This window comes from Solea solea, chromosome 5 (genome assembly GCF_958295425.1).
Source record: "Solea solea chromosome 5, fSolSol10.1, whole genome shotgun sequence".
In the NCBI taxonomy this organism is placed as follows: domain Eukaryota; kingdom Metazoa; phylum Chordata; class Actinopteri; order Pleuronectiformes; family Soleidae; genus Solea; species Solea solea.
This window is the reverse complement of record NC_081138.1, coordinates 4,447,802-4,467,907: the sequence shown is the minus strand read 5'-3', so window position 1 is coordinate 4,467,907 and position 20,106 is coordinate 4,447,802. Positions and strand designations below refer to the sequence as shown.

General features: G+C 40.1%; 1 protein-coding gene across 1 annotated transcript in view; it reads left to right on the top strand.

Annotated features, from left to right (window-relative positions):
• The first annotated feature begins 3,091 nt into the window (after nucleotides 1–3,091).
• Nucleotides 3,092–20,106, top strand: part of acsf3 (acyl-CoA synthetase family member 3) — a 38,796-nt gene continuing 21,781 nt past the window's right edge. Inside the window, exons 1-5 of the mRNA XM_058628765.1 lie at nucleotides 3,092–3,165; nucleotides 3,572–4,373; nucleotides 9,103–9,258; nucleotides 12,806–12,960; nucleotides 13,891–14,036. Of these exons, the coding sequence (XP_058484748.1) occupies nucleotides 3,630–4,373; nucleotides 9,103–9,258; nucleotides 12,806–12,960; nucleotides 13,891–14,036 (1,201 nt within the window). The 5' untranslated portion in view covers nucleotides 3,092–3,165; nucleotides 3,572–3,629. The remainder of the gene's footprint in view (nucleotides 3,166–3,571; nucleotides 4,374–9,102; nucleotides 9,259–12,805; nucleotides 12,961–13,890; nucleotides 14,037–20,106) is intronic.

The following is a 20,106-nucleotide window of genomic DNA, read 5'->3' as shown; positions in this document are numbered from 1 at the left end:
CTTGACTAACCCTTGAAGCAGATTGGCTACAGCATCAGAAGACCACACCAGGTGCCACTCAACCTCTGCCCCTTAATAAGTGGTCAGTGAGTGTATTTCTGGACCACATGCACCAGTTTGTGTGACACCTGTACAATTATTCATCATAGATTCCAGGATAAAAGGGTGAAAAATGCCCCTGAAATAAACAAGCATTTAGCAAAGCGACATATCTTAGACTTGACGGGAGGCAACGGTCACCAACAGCTGCCCTTCTATTTTTTTCAGCAATCCATGGTGTCACCTGAAATGTATTCACAGTGCTTGCGGCAAAATGTCCTTGGTTGTCAGAACCTCAATTAGAAATAGAATGTGAGGCAATCATTGTAGAGTTTAAAGGTCAAACGACCATTTTGTTCATCGCAAACCAATGAGACGGGAATTCCTTTTAGTGTGATCCTTGGCTGCCTTTCGAGTTGATCTTTCAACACCGTTTCCAAACCAAAGAGATGGACTCGTTATATTTCCGCTCTTGTGTTGTGTGGTTTGCTGAATGTGCTTTTGTTGATTTGAATTATTTACAGGGGAAAAAAATCACTGTAGACTATGACCTTCCAGCTGTCGATGGGGTTGGTTTTTTTGGACTAACTTGAACTTTTATCGCTTATAGATTCGACACGGAGCATCTTTCACCTCAAATGATCTATGCCGTCACACAAGAACACAGAAAATCTCTTTGCAAAAACGGAAGCCATGCCATGCAATAGTATGTGGGTGGCATGTGCTCCGCGAGGCAGTCATATGTTTGCAGCGAATCTCTTGGATGAAAGTCAAGTTTGCAGCTGCAGCCTCGGAATAATTCATTGCTTGCCTTTTTACCCAGGAGGAGCTACAGGTAGTTGATGAAGTGGCAGTGCCAAGACTCCCAACTGGCGAAGACGAAGCGCAGCTGCCAGGAGTCAGTGCAGCCAGATGCCGCTGCTGATGTACCATGTGTTCCAAGCAGGGCAACAGTGTGTTTGTGTGTGAGCTGAAGTGGGAGGGGAGCGAACGACGCGCTTGCCAAGACATTCTCACATCGATGCCAACCTGACACATGCTTGGGCACTCCCCATGGTTTGTGTTACCATCTCAGCCTCTCTCGTAGATCTATGGGGGGTCCCCTCGTTCCCTTTTCCTCAGATGCACTCCTTTGCCAAAGCGGGAGTTGGCGCCGGCTTGCGGCCATCCTGCCCATCAGTTGCGAGATCCTTTCAGGTGGTCTTTGCTGAATGGGGTGCTGGCAAAAGGCCACTGCAGCAGAATGCCAGCTTCTGCTCGCTACATATTCTGTCTCATCCGGTTTTTTCCCCCGAAACCATAATTATAAATCCTTATGTTTGCCATGTGTGGTCCTCTCGCCCCTGAAGAACAGACATACGCTGGACGTTCGGGCAGTGTTGTAGATTTCCAGTAGCTGTGACAAAAAAAAAAAGGAAAAAAAAAGAGAAACCTCAGCGGCTCGAATTCCAGTCCCAATATAATGCATATCAAAAATATGGCCATCTTCCAGGAAACAAATCCAAAAACGTGGATCGTCTGCGCCTCATTTAACCGACGGAGACGGCATTTGGTCATTTTTTGGCTTAATCCGCAGGAAACGTGGCCGTGTCGTTTGCATCAAAAAGCCCGAAGACGGTCCAAATGCCCGACGAATAAAGGATTTCCTTAAAAAGATATAGCTGCTGGGGTACCATAGCATCCCCCTGCATAGCATTTTGCCACACGAATGGGAGCAAGTGGTCTTTGACGATACTATTCCTGAGAGTGGAGGGGAGTTCTCCTAAACAAAGGCTCCAATTTCATTAGGAACATGCCATCCTCGTTTGCAGTGTAGGGGGTTTGAAAAAGGGAAGTGAAAACTTTTTGAACGTGTGCCATGTCTGGTACCATTCTCTTATCTGAGGCCCGCGACTGCCAGCTGGCGGCTGAATGTGCCTACTTGCACTGAGATGATGAAGCCAGCCAAGCTGGTTGGCACACTGTGTGGTAAGACTGGCATGTCATCTAAAGCCAAACACAGCTCTGTGTGGGGTATATAGCTGTATGCTACGCTCGTCCCCCTGCCCCAGTCTCTGAGGAGCGAGGGAGGCGTGAGGAATCTGGCTGTGCTAAACTTAAACGTCTCTTAACAAATGTGATGCATTCCTCATGGAACATTGCACACCTTCACTTTGTGATGGGAAATGCATTATGTTCTTTATCGATCAAGCGCCTCTACAAGCAACACTACCTCATTTACCTCTGTTCTATAAACACTGCACTCAGAATTAGGTCACAGAATAGTTTAATATTATCTGCTCCATACTGTATATCAGGGGAGTCAAACTAATTTTTGTTCAGGGGCCACATGCAGCACAATTTGATCTCAAGTGTGCCAGACCAGTAAAATAATAGCATAATAACCTATGAACAACAAGAACTCCTTTGTTTTTCTCCTTTTATTTTACATTTAATAAAGGATATTTTGACAAAACATGAAATTTCTTGAGAAATATAAGTGCAATTTCAACAATATCATGCCTAAATTTGCCATTTACACGTCACACTGGATCTATAAATGTAAACATTAAGTCACAGGTATCTGGAAGTGAACAATATTGCATATGACATAACATTTATGTTGTAATCATAATGTGCAATTTTCACAAATTCATACTGTGGGCCGGATTGGACCCTCTGGCGGGCCGGTTCTGGCCCCCGGGCTGTATGTTTGACACCCCTGCTGTATATAGTACAGATAATATAAATACAGAATTAGAAATTCTCCAGCCACATTATTAAGTACACATGATCTACTGGTATTTTCACACAGAACCGTATCTAGACATAGAATGATCCAAAAAATAAATTTAAAAAGTGTGCAGCAGTTATCTGGGTAAAAATGCAGTGACTCAAATGAGTTTTTAACTTCAAACTAACTAGAATCATACCTTCTTCTTTTATAACATCTTCGGCAGCAAATAATATCTTGAAGACTACGATATCACAACTAAATATGAGTAACTATAAAGCCCAAATCGCCACACATGAGCTGCTGTATGTGTACGAGGCAGGAACCATTATAGTCGCACTCTGTTCCGTGTCGGAAGACTGTCGACGCTGCACCGTCCTTCACATTCAGAGAAGCCGACTTTCTCCTTTTAGGTAAGGTGAGTTTGAATAAACCGACATAAGACGATGACAGAGACACTGGCGTCGTTTAATACGCTTTAATGAACAGAAAATGTAATTTTATCGTTCGTTTTTTCACTGTGGTCCGGTCTGTATCACAGTCGCTCTCCTGTCAAATACAAAAACAAAGTCAAAATTCAGGGTAAGTGACAACTTCACCTGGAATTTAAGAACTGACGTTTCTGTCAGCCCTCCTTAAATCATAAATATCATTTTGGGGTAACTCTGAGAGAATTATGTGTCAATATTCATGTCAAATAAAGTGACACAAGTCATTTGATAGGTGTTTTAACAGCCCAAACACTGACAAGACTCTTCACTACTTGTGGAATATTAAAACTGGTTTGTCTCCCACATGTGCTGATACTTACCTTTCCAGGTACTGTCTGATATGAGATGCAAGAGACTGAGGGTGAAGCCATGTTAAACTTCAGTCTATGGAGGGCATGAACTGCTCAAACATGCTATCAAGTCTTGTTGCCACTGCCTCCCACCTTCTGAAGAGGACTTTGCCCCACTGGAAAGCCTCTTGTCACAGGACCTTTTCTCCATCAGAACCAGGACGATGGCTACTGGGAACTGTTATCCACAAAAGAGCTCATGGATGGACATCAGCCCCATCAATGAGGATTAACCAGAAGCCTGTGTTTGTCAGAGCTCCTGCATTTGGAGACAGGCTTGCTATCATAGACAGCAGTGGAAGCCACAGCTACAAGCAGCTGTATTGCAGCAGCTTTGGTCTTGCAGGTAGAATTAGTGCTGCTCTCAACTCTGACTTTGGCGGTCTGGAAGGAAAACGGATCTCCTTCCTGTGTGCTAATGATGCCTCCTATACAGTGGCACAATGGGCAGCCTGGATGAGCGGTGGGACGGCAGTACCGCTCTACCGAAAACACCCTCAGGAAGAACTGGAGTACATAATATCCGATTCCCAGAGTTCTCTGCTGGTGGCGGGTAATTCTTTTGCTAAGACCCTCGAGCCGCTGGCTCTGAAGCTGGGTCTGCCGTGTCTGACACTACCTCCTACTTCACACCTGAGCACTTTAGATGGGACAGACCCCCAAGAGGAGGAAGCAGCCATCACCGACTGGGCTGATCGACCAGCTATGATCATCTACACCAGTGGGACCACGGGGAGACCAAAGGGCGTTCTACATACACACAGCAGTATCCAAGCTATGGTAAGTTTTCTCTTTTAAATTAAAATTATACTGGAATCAAACTATATTACACTTTACCTCCCTATAGTTGTAGACTCAAGCTTTGGTTGACAGCAACAACTACTGTACACATCAGCCACTATATTAGGTACACCAGTTCAGCTGCATGTCGATGCAAATATCTAATCTGCCAGTCACATGGCAGCAACTCAACATCATTAAGACGACCTGCTGGAGGTTATACTGTGTGATGAGTGAATGTGGCATGGTTGTTACATACAAACCTTTAATAGCTGGGTGACGGCAGTAGAAGACCACACTGAGTGCGACTCTAGTAATTAAGATAATAATCAGTACATGAGGTCTAATTTTGTTTTCATGTAAGGCTGTTTTTAAGTCTTTTTTTAGACTTTAATATGAGAAAAGATAATCCTTTGTTAGTCCCACAACGGAGTAATTGTCACAGCAGCAAAGACATTAAGGTAATAAATAATAAACATGCATTTCCACATCTATGAATGTACATTATAAAAGATATCAACTGTTAGGACTATGTATTAAGTAACCTGAATATATATATGTATATAGTATGAGCATAATATTTGCAGTGCAATTAGGACTGCACTTGAAATATTGCACATATGTAAATTTTCATCCTTTTACCCTTCAAATCAGATGTAATATTACAAATAAAGTAACACTGACTCAACTATAACTTTATGGTGTTGATGTTAGAGGTGTCAGGCTCCAGCGATTAATCTAATAATAAATTAATAATGAACTATTCGGATAATCAATTCATCACTTTGAGTGTTTTTTATTTCAACTTCTCTGATTTTTCAGCTTCTTCAATGTGAACATTTTCTGGTTTCTTTGCTCCATACAACAAAGAAATCATTTAAACTGAGTACCTCGATAAAACAAGACATTTGAGAACCAAATTATTGTGAGATTTGGGAAATAATAATCAACATTTTACAGCATTTTCTGGGCCAAACAGCTAATCAATTAAACAAAAAACTAAAATAATCCACTGATGAATTAATAAGGCATATAATAGTCAGTTAAATCAGTTTAAGTTGATACACTGATATAAGTATGATTTATGTCTCACATGGCTCTCAAATGCTATGCTATCACAAGCCTCCTACACATTTGAAACTCCCTGGTTGTTAGTTCAGTCTGTAATAAAATGAACTAGTGCTAAATAGTTGGAGAGACAAGGCAATTAAAAATAAAACCCATTAGTAAATGGCCACTAAAGAATACACACAGTCTTCAGTGTATTTCTCCATATTCTGTGGTTTTGCTCATTACTCCTTGAAGATTTCTAAGTATATTATTAATATGCTTTTTTGATGGCCAACAAACAATCAATATCGTTTTTTGAATACCTTCCAAAACATTTTCATGCAAATTGCAGGTGATTTACTAATTCTAGTCAAGGTTACTGACAAAAATCCAAACTCCCAGCTCTGACAGAGTCTTTAGAACTCAATGAGAGACTTAACTCTTTCTCCAGGCAGGTATTTTCCACAGTGCAGGCAGAAAATACTGACGATCAAGAGCTCCGAAAGACTTATAAATGGAGTCACACGTGTGTTTAGACACCCACCCACATCCATTCCCCTTTTGTTCCTATCAAGGTCTCTAAAATAATCACTCATTTATGCCATTAGTGCTCCTGAAGAAGATTTTAGGAAAATATACCAACAGAGTGTGGGATATGAAATCACTCTGAAAGACGACAGAGGCTCATTTATCTCTGGTTGGCTGAGGAAAGTGAGCGAGCGAGTGATTAAGTGAGTCTGTCTGTTTCCCTGGAAGGCAACAACATCAGGTTGTCAGAGTTCATGAAAAGCTCCAGTGTCAGGTTAATGTGAAGGAATTCTCGAGACGAATTTTTGATTTGATTTTAAATGGACACTTGATGGCCATCTTCCATGTGTAATATTTTTGATGTCTTTGTGAGTCGAAATACACTATATATTCAGGTAGGATTGCAGGATATTATTGGTACCATATTGGTATTGGCAGATATTAAACATTACGCTGAATAAGATACACTATTTTGTGTTCATTTATTTTGTATGCATTGGGCACAGAGAAAATAGTATTGGTTATTGTCCCAAGCATATATCATATATACAGTATATATGCTGATATATAGCTTACATATCGGCAAGAAATCGGAACAATACCTCTTTTTTGTGTCCGATACAGATAAGAAATAAACAGCCCACAACATGACTCAGCTAAAATACTATTGCTGATTTCTGTTCATAGTAGGGCTGAACCATTTTGAATAAATATCTAATTGTAATTATTTTGACAGGAAATGCGATTGTGATATTTGTGATATCAGAGGGAATAGTTTTTTCATTCAAAACAACATTTAAATGGATTAATGTGTGATATGTGTGCAGCTCTTCAGTCTGTAGAATAAGATGTGTAATAATAATTAACCTAAAATTATATTTTGACACACATTTTGGCTCGGACAAATATTGCATCTCCTGCGATTTGAAAATTGCATCGATCAAATTACAATTAATTCTAGTGACGTATGCTATATATAGGATTTTTGGATTGTATCGGCTTTTACATTTTTATATATCAGATATCCGTTGCAGTGATTTCGACCAGAATCGGACCAATACAAATACTGGGTATCGTATCGGCTCATCCCTACTATATATTACTAATTTAGATAAATAAATACTAGGATCTGGAATCACTGTTTGTTTACACAAATAAATCTGCATACTGTTAATGCATATAACAGTACTTTTATTATGAGAGTTTGACTGTTTATATCGCCTTGTTTATAGTAATTAGGACTGACAGTGTTAATGCCCATGGCCCTCATGAAAAAGGAACTTGGCTTGTAATTGGAGGGTTGCCAGTTCGAATTCCAATAGGGGATTGGCTACCTTGCTAAGATTGCGCCCCATTGATTGGGTTAATTGGAAAAGTGTTAATGCATTAATCGTGATTAATTACGGGCCGACCTTAATGCGTTTTTTTGTTTGTTTTTTTAAAGTGCATCAATTGTGTGCAGCATCTCACGCACCAGGGACACCCATTTAGTGTGACTGAGTGAGAGCGGGGGGGTAAGGGAATCGGTCGGTGTTCCACTTTTATGGCATATGCAACAAACAAAAAATATGGATTACAACACGATTTCGGGAGAAAGGCTTAAAATTAATAAATACAAGAGGCTGCAGCTGCGGAGAGATGGTGAGGAATAATTCTGCTGCTTCTCTGTGACACAGAATCCCTGTATGTATGTGTCTGTATCATTTTAAACTCTGCGGGTTAGGGTTAGGGTTAGTTCATAAAGTAACTTCCTTTGCACTCATTTGATTCCTAAACAAGATACAATGATAAGAGTTGTTTTACACTGTTATCATGGACTGAAAAACTGTTGTGTGATTTAAAAAAAAAACCAACAATTTATTTAATCCAAGTTAAGAAAAAAGTAATTGATTTCCAGCCGACAAGCAAACCGGCACCTTAATGATTAATTTCTATTTAAATCCAGTGGCCGTACCAACTGGGTGAAAAGAGGTCCAGGAGGGAACTTCTCCTCTGCTCCCCCACAACTCGAACCATGCTTATTAGGGATGAGCCGATACAATACTCAGTTTCAATATCGGTCCAATACTGGTCAAAATGACTGGATCGGATAGCAGATCCAGTCATATACTTTGCACAGACTGTACAAATGTTTCAGTTCGTTTATTTCTTCTTAATTTGTTCCACAGTTGGAGAATTGTGTCCTTTTGAAATAGCTTGAAATGACTCGGCACAAATGTTTTGTCCAGCTTCCTAGTTTAAAAGTTCTAAAATGACTGCATTGGACTGGTATCGGTATCAGACTCGAAAAAGTGGTAGTGATTTCGGCTGATGAAACCCTCCACCCTCTTGATGAGTGCGCTGATTTCTGATAGATGAGCCAATACAGTACTTGGTATCAGTATCAGCAGAGGTGGAAAGAGTACTGAAATATTCTAGTCAAGTAGTATTTTGATAAAGTTTTACTTAAGTACAAGTAAAAGTACTTTAACTTAAGTAAAATGTACTCAAGTTAAAGTAAAAAGTAGCTTTAGTTACTTTTTTTTGAGGTTGAGATTCTTTCTTCGTGTCGCGCAAAAAGGACAAGGGGACACAACTCTCGTGTGAATTGTTTTTCATTAAAGGCAAACCTTTACAAATTAAAGTGCTGACAAAATAAAATATGTAAACACATAATGTATCAGTCAAAATGGGTCAAAGGTCACAAATGTCACTCACTCAGGGACCTTAATTAGCACCAATTCATCTGTTCTCATCATTCACTGCCAAAGTTTCTGAGTTGCGTTGTTTTAGACTCGGGTTTATTTATTTTTTATTGGATAACAATATTTGTTGACCGTTGAAATCGCTTGGAATGACTCAGCGCAAATGTGTTGTTCACAGCTTCATAGTTGAAAAGCTCTAAGATGACTGTATCGGACTGATATCGCATTGGCACACACAAAATAGTGGTGTCGTACCATCTCTACTGCTTATAGACGCACAGCTCTAATAGACCGATAATATTGGCAATATTGGTCTCACGAGGTGTTGAAAAACTGTTCTTTGACAGAGATCGAAAAACACTCACACAATTCCCGTCGAACGACATTAAAAACACATTAAAATGACATTAAACGCATTCATTCATTTCTTTTTCACGTCGTGCCCCTGTTGCCTCTCTCCCTGTCAGGTCCAGTGTCTGGTTTCAGAGTGGGCGTGGACCCGAGATGATGTCATCCTCCACACCTTGCCGCTCCACCATGTGCATGGCATCGTGAACAAGCTGCTGTGCCCTCTCTGGGTGGGCGCCACCTGCATCATGCTGCCCGAGTTCCAGCCTCAGAAGGTCCAGACGGCACTTTATCTCTGTCTTTTTCCCTCGCTCTAGCTCTGTCTCCTGGTACAGTGTAACTTTCATTAACGCCCCTCGGAACAAAAGAGGCAGTTTTACAGCAGTGAGCCTCGGCTGTGAGGACGTTCGATGCCACATGGCTGAAAAAGGGTTTTCAGCTCTTTCCACATCAATTCCTCTTTCTCTGTGTTTCCTCCCTCTACTTTTCCTCTTCCCTCGTTTCTCCTCGCTTCATCTACTCTCTGTCTCTCCCTCTATCAGTCTCGCCTCCTTCTCCTCCACCCGCTACACCCCCTCCCTCCCCCGCCTGTCAAACTAAGTGTTTGGGGCTCAGTGATGAATTGCTCTGTGTGGCTTTGTATCTGACCAATGCCGACTCTCAGCAGGGGCTTAAGCAGCAGATCAATCGATGAGCTGACATTGAAGGATGATAGTGCTTGTTAGGCTGAGGAGGGAGGGAGGGGAAGATGGGGTGCTAGGTGTATGTGTGTGTGTGTGTATAGAAGTTTAGATGCCCGTGTTTTTCTAGGACGTGTATTTCTGTTTGTCAGGACCTCGACAGTGAAGGTAGATCGAAAGGAAAGGTCTTTAAAGGACACGCATGACATCTACCGCAGTATTAGAGCTATCAGTATTCAAACCGTTATCACTGACCTTGCGTACCAAACCGCGAAAACCCCCGTCTTTTCAACCTCAGAAAAAAAGCTTTTCTTCTCCTCCTCCTGAAGTTACAGTACATTGATGAAGTAATCGATAGCCTGTCTCTTTTCCCCTTAGAAGATCTCTGAAGGGTACAGCTCGGCAGCAGAGGCAGGCATTGATTTTTACCGATTTCGTCTGTAGATAGCGGCCAAAATTTTTCAGTGCAGCAATTGTGATCCAGTAAATCGCAGATAAGCCTTTTTTAAGTGTAGCGATCAGACTGACAGGAACAGATTCTCCTCCTGGGGATTTACACAGCACCGCTCATATATATATATATATATTCCTTTAAATCCCTATCGGGTGCTTCATTCAGCAAGTCATATTTTTAAATATCCTCCTGGAAATGTTTCATTCTACTTGGTAAATAAAAGCTGCGCTCCGACGTATTATTGCAGATAATGCATGAATTCTCCCGTTCTAACAGGTGAAGGCTTTTTATTAAGTCGACTGATTGATGGAGGCGTTACTTACCACACACTCACGTCCGCCTCTTCTATAATTCAGAGTCAAAACTGTTATCTCCAAAGTCATATTTCATGCGCTAATGGTTTAGGTTGAGAAGGACTTTGGGGGGGGGCATGAAGCTTTTGACACCTTTTTGGCTCCAGTGGTGGCAAATGAAGTCATATAGCAGGATGTCGGTCATTTACCGCTCTTAACGGAGAAATATCTCTACTATTATCTCTCTACTTTCAACTGCTGTATGAATTCCCATGTCCCTTTAATTTAGTTCTGGGCAATTTATCGATATAGAATTGAGATTTCGTCACATCGTGATAAGGTTTCTTTGATGACTTTTCCTGGTTTTAAAGGCTGTTGCATTGAAAATCATCATATTTATCAGGGCTAAACAATTAATTGAAATTTTATCGAAATGGCAATATTTTTTTATATTTTATATTATATTTTATTATTTTTTTTAAAGCCAAAGTGTGTCACAATATCATTTCTACCGACTGAAGAGAACATCTTTGTTTCTCACAAATCTTCACAAATATCATACAGCTTTCTAATTAAAATGATAATAATGAAAAAATTATCATTCTCTCTGATATCGCGAATCATAATCGCAATCGCAATTCCTGTCAAAATAATCGCAATTAGATACTTATTCAATACTTAAATTAAATTAAATTAAATTAAATTAAATTAGATATTATTTCTATTGATTCAAAAAATGCATTGAATGGACAAAATCATAATAAATCATAAATCAGAAAAGTCCAATCAATAATTGAAACCAAGGTTTGATACTTGACAGATTTTGATGGCCGACTGAACTTTCTAATAATGTTTGGAGAAAAACTGGCAGTTGTATTGGAGTCCCATGCTGAGCGCAGGACTAAGCAGCTCATACAGTTGTTTAGGATGCAGGCCATCGCTCCAGGGTCTCACCACAGCCTGTCCCCTAGGTGGAGGCCAACTCTTTGACAGACATAAATTGCCTCCCTCTCTCCTCCAGACTGGACTTGGTGGAAGCGCTCCACTGCACATGATAGACACCACCCAGAATGGTCAGGACACACAGTTAATAATCCCTCTCCTCTGCACAAACTTCTTTTCGGTACATGTGCAGGTGAACTGTCGGTGCCCAAAAGTTTTATAGCGGCCTATAATGATATTGTGAAGAGTGGCATCTGAGTATAGACGAGTCTTCATCAGTTTTATTTGTGTACATGTCGCCTGTTATGTTTGTTTATCAGAAGAAGAGGAGGTGAATCAAAAGAAAAAAAACAGAAGCATGTGAAGATATTTCTGGCACATTAAAAAGGAGGGACGGAGAAATAAGGGAAGTGAATGAGAAATGGGAAGTAACGGGAGAGTGGAGAAAGAAAGGTGAAGCGCAGATTCAGTGTCAGACAGAAAAGTAGAGAATGGAAAAGACACGCCTGGGAAATGGAGGTAAAGCGAAAAAGGAGGAAGTGTGAGGATGGGAGGGGAGGGGAGACAGGAGAGGAGCATTTGTCTCTCGTGCTAGGAGAAGCTGTCGTTCAATTCAGGCTGTTGTCCCGTCCTTCCATCATCTACTGCACTGTATCCAGACTACTCTGTGTGTGTATTTCTCACTTTTTCTCTCATAAACACTCACCTTGTCAGGATTAGTAGTCCTCATGGGGACCAAAACCTGATCCTAATGAGGCAGAACCTAATTTCTGAGGAGGTTTAAGGCTAATATTTGAATTAGACATTAACTGGTTGTTATTAAGGTTAGGGATAAGGCTTTATATTGGTTGTCAAAATAAAAGGACACTGTCCTAAGAAGAATAGCAAACGTGTATGTGTGATTGATTTGTGTGTGTGTGTGTGTGTGTGTGTGTGTGAGAGAGAGAGAGAGAAATGACTTTGTCCTTGAACAAGTGAGTTTAAATGATATTTGGACAGTTTTATGTGTGCATGTAGTTCACAATGTACATTTATGTCCATTATGCGCGTGTGCTTGTGTGCGTGTTTACAGCCACTGTAATAGTACAAAAAGGCACATTTGCGAACATAGCAGCACAGAAGGCCTTTTAACTGGCCCACAGCAGTCTGTGCTGTTTTCTTCTCCCTGACCTTTACAGATCCGGCCTTTTTTCCCTTGTCTTTTTTGGCATTGTGTTGACAGGTTTAATAAAAGGTTGCTGTTTGGAATTTACTCTGCCATTTACATCGCATAAAAGAAATGTCACTCTTTTCTATCACATGAACTAATAGAATAAACCTGGGTGAAATTGTTTTGTTTGCTGGGTTCAAATTAGGCACACTGTTTCCTTGTTTTTTAAACTTAACTTATCTCTTGTCCTCCCTCTTCCCTCTTTGTGCTTTTTTTCTTCTCTGTTTTTGGTCTCTGTCCCAGGTGTGGGAGATCCTGTTGACCTCCAAGGCTCCCATGGTCAATGTGTTCATGGCCGTGCCAACGATCTACTCCAAGCTGATCCAGTACTATGATCAGCACTTCACACAGCCTCACGTCAAAGACTTTGTCAAAGCAGTTTGCAAACAAAGGATCAGGTACTTTCTGTAGGATCAATCGTTGACATGTTAGTTAACATTTGTATTTTGGTTTAGACATTTAGATTCCAGAACCTGGATTATATTTCCAAGGCTATGTTAAGACATTCTTAAAAATGTTATCCATCAAGTAACTAGAGCAAAATATTTACTCTCGTTTTATGATTGGACAATATACAATATTATCTCACATTGTGATGAAGTGAAATTTCACGTGAATGACTTGAAAATGCAGTCAAGCATAAAGATACATTTATTTTGAAGTGCCTCAAGGGGGGAGCCTGCATCGTTCCAGTCATTCCACGAACTAGTGATGTGCAATTATCTTGTTAAAGATCCTTGTTTTTCACACTTGTTTTCCTTAATAACTTGGTAAGCTTTATATGGTTACATTTTGTAACACACTGATTACTAGTGTTTGTTTATAATATAATATATTTAATCAGTTTCATCTGTGTCATTGAGCATTCATAAAATGTACAACCTATTTTTTGCACATATTTTTCTCAAAGCTCATGGATACAAACAAATGAGCGTAGATTACAGATGGAAGGCTCCACCCATTCATGTTTAAGAATCTAAAAATACAGTTCTCACAATATCATAAATCACAATTATAACATTTATCACAGGATAACACATGCAGCTGTGTTTCAGTACCATGGAGAGCACCTCTTGTCCAGGTGAAACAGTGTTTTTAATAAAGAAATAGCTGAATGTTTTATCAATATAATAAATGAACAGTGACAGTGAACAATTTAGAGTTTGGTGTTTGGCCATATTATCATCATGTCCTTTTAAATTGACATATTCCATAAAGTTTTTTATGGCGCGCTATAACCTGGAAATGTGTTATGAACAGCCTGGAGTGTTTTCTTCATGTCTGACCCCTTTCACTTTCTCTCTCTACCTCTCTCCCTCCTTGTGTAGGTTAATGGTTTCAGGCTCAGCTGCTCTGCCTCTTCCCACTCTCCAGCGCTGGGAGGAGATTACAGGACACACACTGCTAGAACGCTACGGCATGACCGAGATCGGCATGGCACTGTCCAACCCTCTCAAGGGCCCACGCATCCCAGGTACAAACTGCTGACTGCACACACAAAAACTTACACACAGTAATAATAATTGATTAATTTTTTTTTCCCCCTCACAGCGTTTGATAAAAATATTGCCATGCAGCCTCAGGTGTAAAAACATAAAACAGCACTAACACACAACAGCGTGAAATGCAGGAATTTTGTCTGATAAGCAAAAACTGTAACAGGCAGGAAAAGATGCCAGATCTGATCTAAATGTTTATTTTTAAAGAAAAGTTTGACATCTGATTAGGGGCTGATACTTTGAGTATGTGTGTGTGGCTCTTCCTGAGGTCTCTTAAGTGTTTTCCCCTTTTACAAATGTGTTTTGTGGTGTGAGGGTCAAAGGATAGAGGGTGTAAAGCCCTTCCAAGGCAAACTGTGTTTGTGATGTTATATATTTTTTGATTGGTGTACCTACATTAGCTCAAATGTTTCCAAGAGTCTTCAAACCATAGAAATCTGTATGTATATTGGGGGTAATGGACATAGACATAGGGTCTGCAAATATTTCACAATAAAACAGGGTGCCAAGCTATTCCCCAGTTGCAAATGTAGAGGGAGTGAGTGGGAGTTTGTCGGTCTGTGGCACATTTTTGAAAAAAGCTCATCATTGTGGGGCATAAGGAAACTTGTGCTGTACTACAAAAAGACAGAGGATCAGTACCTTAATCAGGAAGGGAGTAGAAGCTCATGATCCCACACTGTGCCCCATGCCAGCTAGGTCTAGGAGCTAGGAGAGAGAACATACGCTTATTCCATTACAAAATGACTGAATTTAAAAAGCAACTTCTTGCAATACAGCTGAGAAAAAGTAACTCATTAGACGTTGACTTTACCAGAAATTAAAACACTTTTTTGATTCCCTTGTCTATTTTTTAATAGTCGAGTCCCTTGAATACAATTATTCTACCATCATTATACGGCCAAGTCCACTAACACTGTAAGAGCTGTGCCTAGTTAACTGTAGATTTGCTCCCAGTGGATAGGCTCTTGTTTTCATTATACTGTGACATCCCTGTGCTTTTCACTGACACGCAGTGTCTCCCTCACCGCACGAGAGAAACAGAAACTATATTAATCTTCGGTAAAAATGTACAAGAATAAGCAGTAAAATAACAATAACGGATTTCCTTTGTGAAAACACATTACATCAAAAATTCTATACACTGCCAACACTGTCGGGGAATACGATGGCAGGCAGAGCCCGAGGTAGAGCATGTATGGAGACGGATTGCAGTGGAAATGACTGCATACAGCTAAAAAGATTGATGGTTTAGTAGCACATTACTTTAACTTTGGTTTGGCTGATGTGTCACTGAATCCAGATGAAGAGATTCTATCGATCATTCTTTCAATTTGTCTTCCAATCTCAGTTGTGCATCAAAAAAAAAAAAAAACCATTGCAGTAAAGACAGAGTCAACTCTTATTCTGCACTTCCGACTAAAGGAACGTTGATAGTTATAGAGTGTTCTCTCTGCTTCTCCCATATATTATCTCTGATACGTCTACCTCCCTCTCCAGTTTGATTCAGTGCTCGCGCTCTATAGGTCGTGTTTTGATCACAGGCAGTTTTCTCTGATGTGCTGTCAGGTAAAACCCCACGATCCCAGCTCCGCCTCCCTCCCTTCCTCCCTTCCTCCCTCCCTCACACACACACACACACACAGAAACAAAGACAGCTGGAAATGAGGTCAGACTAGTGTTGGTTGCTTTCTTTTACCTGTCCTCTCTCCCCCTTTCTTCTTCTCTTTTCCCATCTTCTCCCCCCCTTCCTGTTCCCCAGACATCTCTTCCTCTTACAGGTAAAGCCAATTAGCTTGCAAGTGGACTGGGTAAACCCTCTGTCTGTTGTTTTGTTTGTTTGTCAGGTTAGGTAATGTTTGGCATAAAACTGAACAGGCCTTGTTTGATTCCTCCTGGGTGATTATTAAGAATGCCTTCAAGAGGTCTATTGATGTTTCCATTGCAGCGCAGACGCGGGGAGATGTGTGCGTGTCTGCGCGCATGACGTGTGTTTGTGCGAGTACATGTAGTCATGAGATTGTGGCTGTTTGAGTCAGTGCGTTCCAGTCTTGTCTTTAAGTAGGTTAAAATAGATCAATACCATCCGTAGGAAACACTCTCAGAAGAGTAGTGGAGTGGAGTCACCCGCTCCCTCCTTCTCTCTCGCTCTCTCTCTCACACACATGCACTTTTTCTTTTTGGCTTCCCCAACTGAGTAACACACAACACAGCATTTAATGCGCCATATCGACAGCAATCGTATGAGTAATATTCCACCGTAATTAGAGGCGTCTAACTGGCCTGATTTAGCCGTGTAGCTCACAGTATTGGAGCGTTCCAGATTAACAGCAGTGTGCCTTTCTAGGTCATATTGACCTTGATGAAATGTAAACATGTGAGATGAGTTTGTTCTAGTTCTTTCCATCTTATTATTATCTCACTCTCTGTGGCTCCTTTCATCTTTCTGACGATTTCTCTTCCTACTTTTCAGCCTTTTTATAGAAATGCAGAGCAGAGCAGATACAGCATCGCGCTTTCTTCTCCCGACTCTGCCGTCATACATTCATATTGTTGTAAAGTTGTTGTTTTTATTTCACCTGAACATTATTTATGACATTAACTGCACATGAACCTCCGTCATCTTTGCTTCACTTAGCACAGACCGTTTTATGTCCAGGATGGAGCGTTTACACTCAAAGCTGCCTGCAATCTTCAAAATGACAATAAATCTTGTTGAATCTCTGGGACCAAAACACTGCGCTCTCTCCCGTGATGAGAGGAGAAGAGAAAAGGGCACATAGGTTCCCTGAGTTTAACCAAACATTGATTGTGGAGGGATAGGAGATTACCCAGTCTGCACCTCTTCACACCCAATCAGAGGAAAACGACAGGAGGCTGAAAAAGTTACTTGTCGTTTTACCTCCAGGTAGACTGGTTTAAATGATTTGGCTTGATTACAGACACTCCAATCATCTGACTTCCTGTTTCAGTCTCCTTAAAAACCTTAAAAAATGTTGATCGGTGTTCATCAAAGCTGGAAATGATGATGTTCTCGAATGTCTTGTTTTGTCCACAAACCAAAATGATTCCGGAGCAAAGAAATTAAGAAAATATTCACATTTAAGAAGCTTAAACAATCGGAAATCTTGTTTTAATCATGAAAAAATCTTCAAACCGATTAATCGATTATCAAAATAGTGGTCAATTAATTTAATAATCGATTAATTGTTTCAGCTCTAGTTTCAGTGTTTCTCAGTACAGTGGCGTTGTGTCCTCGTGTCGCCTGGTGACATTCCCGATGGAAGCGAGGTCGAAGCACAGCAGCTACACGGGGGCTAGTAAAGTGCAAAACAGGTTGGAGTTTGGCGAAAAACACCAAGAGGCAGACACAAAAAGATTTACAAGTGGATTCTACTGCTAAATAATGGGCATTCAGCAGCTTGGCAGAATAAATGCTTATTGCAACTAGTTCGTAATTCCTCACACGGGGCGACAGAAGTTCTGTACAGGAGCTTTAAAGATGCAGTACGAAGGATTGCTAGGAACATAGTTAATAAATTAAAATACAAAATGTTAATTTTCCTTGTAGACTTTTTTAAAGTTTAAAGAATAGGAAGTTTCAGTGGGTGCATCCAGCACTGAAATAGACCTGTGTGGAGGAGACTTGGAACAGGCAATAGGAGCCCCCTCTCTCTCTCTCTCTCTCTCTCTCTCTCTGAAATTCCCTACACATTTAGTTGTGATGCTGTAAACAGGGTTGACTGTCTCTCTCAGATGACTTGATTTACATTATGCTGAAAGGTTATTAGTCAATCGTGCCAAAAATCCTATCTCCTGTGCTTTAAATACAGTTTTACGGACATATTTTCAGTTTCTCCTCATGGAAGACTTCTCAGTGTTTAAATGCCCACTGGGCTGAAAAGATGAAATGTCCTTGAGCGAGACACTGCATGTCCTCCAGCTGTAGCTGATCCTGATATATCTCTACACCCCCACTCTATGACTCTAATAAAAACGAGATACCAGAGCCAACTTGTGCTTTAGGTGTCAATTAACCTTGTTCACACAGCTGTCCAGGATATCATTATAACTGCTGGTGTAAGAAGTTTTAAGATCTTTACTTCAGTAAAAGTACAGTTATAGCAATGTAAAATAAAACTTCTTCACAAATCCAAGGAAATGTAATTAAAATATCGGGTAGAGATGGGTCACTCTGACTCACATACTGTTGTACAGGACGTGTTCGAGGTGCTGGATGTGAAGAGACAGGGACATTGGATACATCTGAAGACTCACGGTGTGATGAAATGGAGATGAATGATTGAGATCAATACTTCTTTTTGTAAGACATCATACAACTATAGTAGAAAGTACAGTAGATTTCTCTGAACTGTATCAGAGTAGCACATCTCTGAGTCTGGTTCTGCCGCAGAATGCTTCCTGTTAAGAGGGATGTTCTCTCCACTGATGCCAAGTGTCTTCTCATTATGGACACTGTTGGGTTTCTCTCGTCCTTGATGTGTTAAGTGCCTTTGGGGGGGGGGGGGCAGCATGTGATAGACATTGCCAATCAAGGCTGTAGAATTAGATCAATAATATGTGAGAGACTTACTCTCTAATTAGGACAGCGCTGCTCTTCATTGGCAGACCAGTGGTCTGTGAAATTATATAATAGACTCTGAGGTCCTTTTCAACAAGTGAGGACTGATCTAAACATTCTCTCCGTATTACTCAGTGGTACTTATAAAGATTTAAAGAAACCACACACACACATTATAACCCCCATCTTGTTGTTATTGACTTTGGTCACTGGGGAAATTCCATTGACTTGCATTATAATCTACTTTTTCTCCATTGGTTAAAAAAAACTAAAAGTCAGTGAATGTGAGCAATTAACAGTTTAAATCACTTTTTTTGTAACACATTGTAAGTGTTACAGCATAGAGCTGGTTAAAATTAGAAGCGGAGAAGGATGATCCCATTAGTTATGGGTTGATTTTGTATCGAGATTTTTAATTTAGATATTTCACATGAGGCTAATGAGTTGAAGTCCTTATTTTATTTCAGCAATTTATCTTTATATTTCTTAGAACAGGTTACTTTGCGAACAACATTCATACATCTCATCTGTAAAGGAAAATAGTCAAATAATTTATGGTAAACAATGAGTGGAGTTTCCAGGTTTGATTTTGGGTTCTGTCCTACAGTACTTGTGACAACACACATTTGTGTGTTCTGATTTCTTTTGGATAAATGAATGTATTTTATTTTTTATTAACAAGAGGGTTGAGCACATTTGTGCACGACACAAATAATTAATCAATCCAAACCACTGATGCTGCAGTTCATTGCAATTTTGAAAAGTCTGGACACTATAAATTACAGTGTCTTGAATTGTATCTAGCACTGGTATCAGTTTTTAGGAGTCTAAGACAAATGTGCAATAATACTTCTCCCGTTTTGAGTTTAATCTGCTTTATTGTCAATATAAGCTGACTTGTGGTGACTGAGACACAAGGATTTTGGCTTACAGTGATTCATAAGTTCAGAAAACCATTCAGTGACCTGCTATGTCCTGCAAATTGAGGTCAGCACCATCTTGGAAGAAAGCAGTCTCTCACTGTGGTAGAAAGAGTTACCATCAATAAGTTTTCAACATCTTTAAATGTGACAGAAATCGGCTCACCTTTCTTCCCATAGACCTTCTTACTTTGAGCTTGTGTATTTATTTTGTGAGTTGGTGAGTGGTTCTGCTTGAAACCTTCACCATAGCTGCAACCTGCACATTAAAAAAAAAGAAAATGCATTAAGGTTCCTTCTCATGCTGCTATGCATTTGTACTTTAATACAGACACAGTCTATTTATATACAGTATTGACTATTAATCATCAGTACTTATTTTATAATTACTCTCATTTTATTTTATGTCCTTATTTTTATGCACTGTCCTTTGCTTGTTTATTCTTTGTCAAGTGGCAGTTTTAATTATTTTGTTGTTTGTAGGGATGGGCACTCCTAACAAAAATGCCACTAAATTAAACACTATTCAACAGGATTATTGGT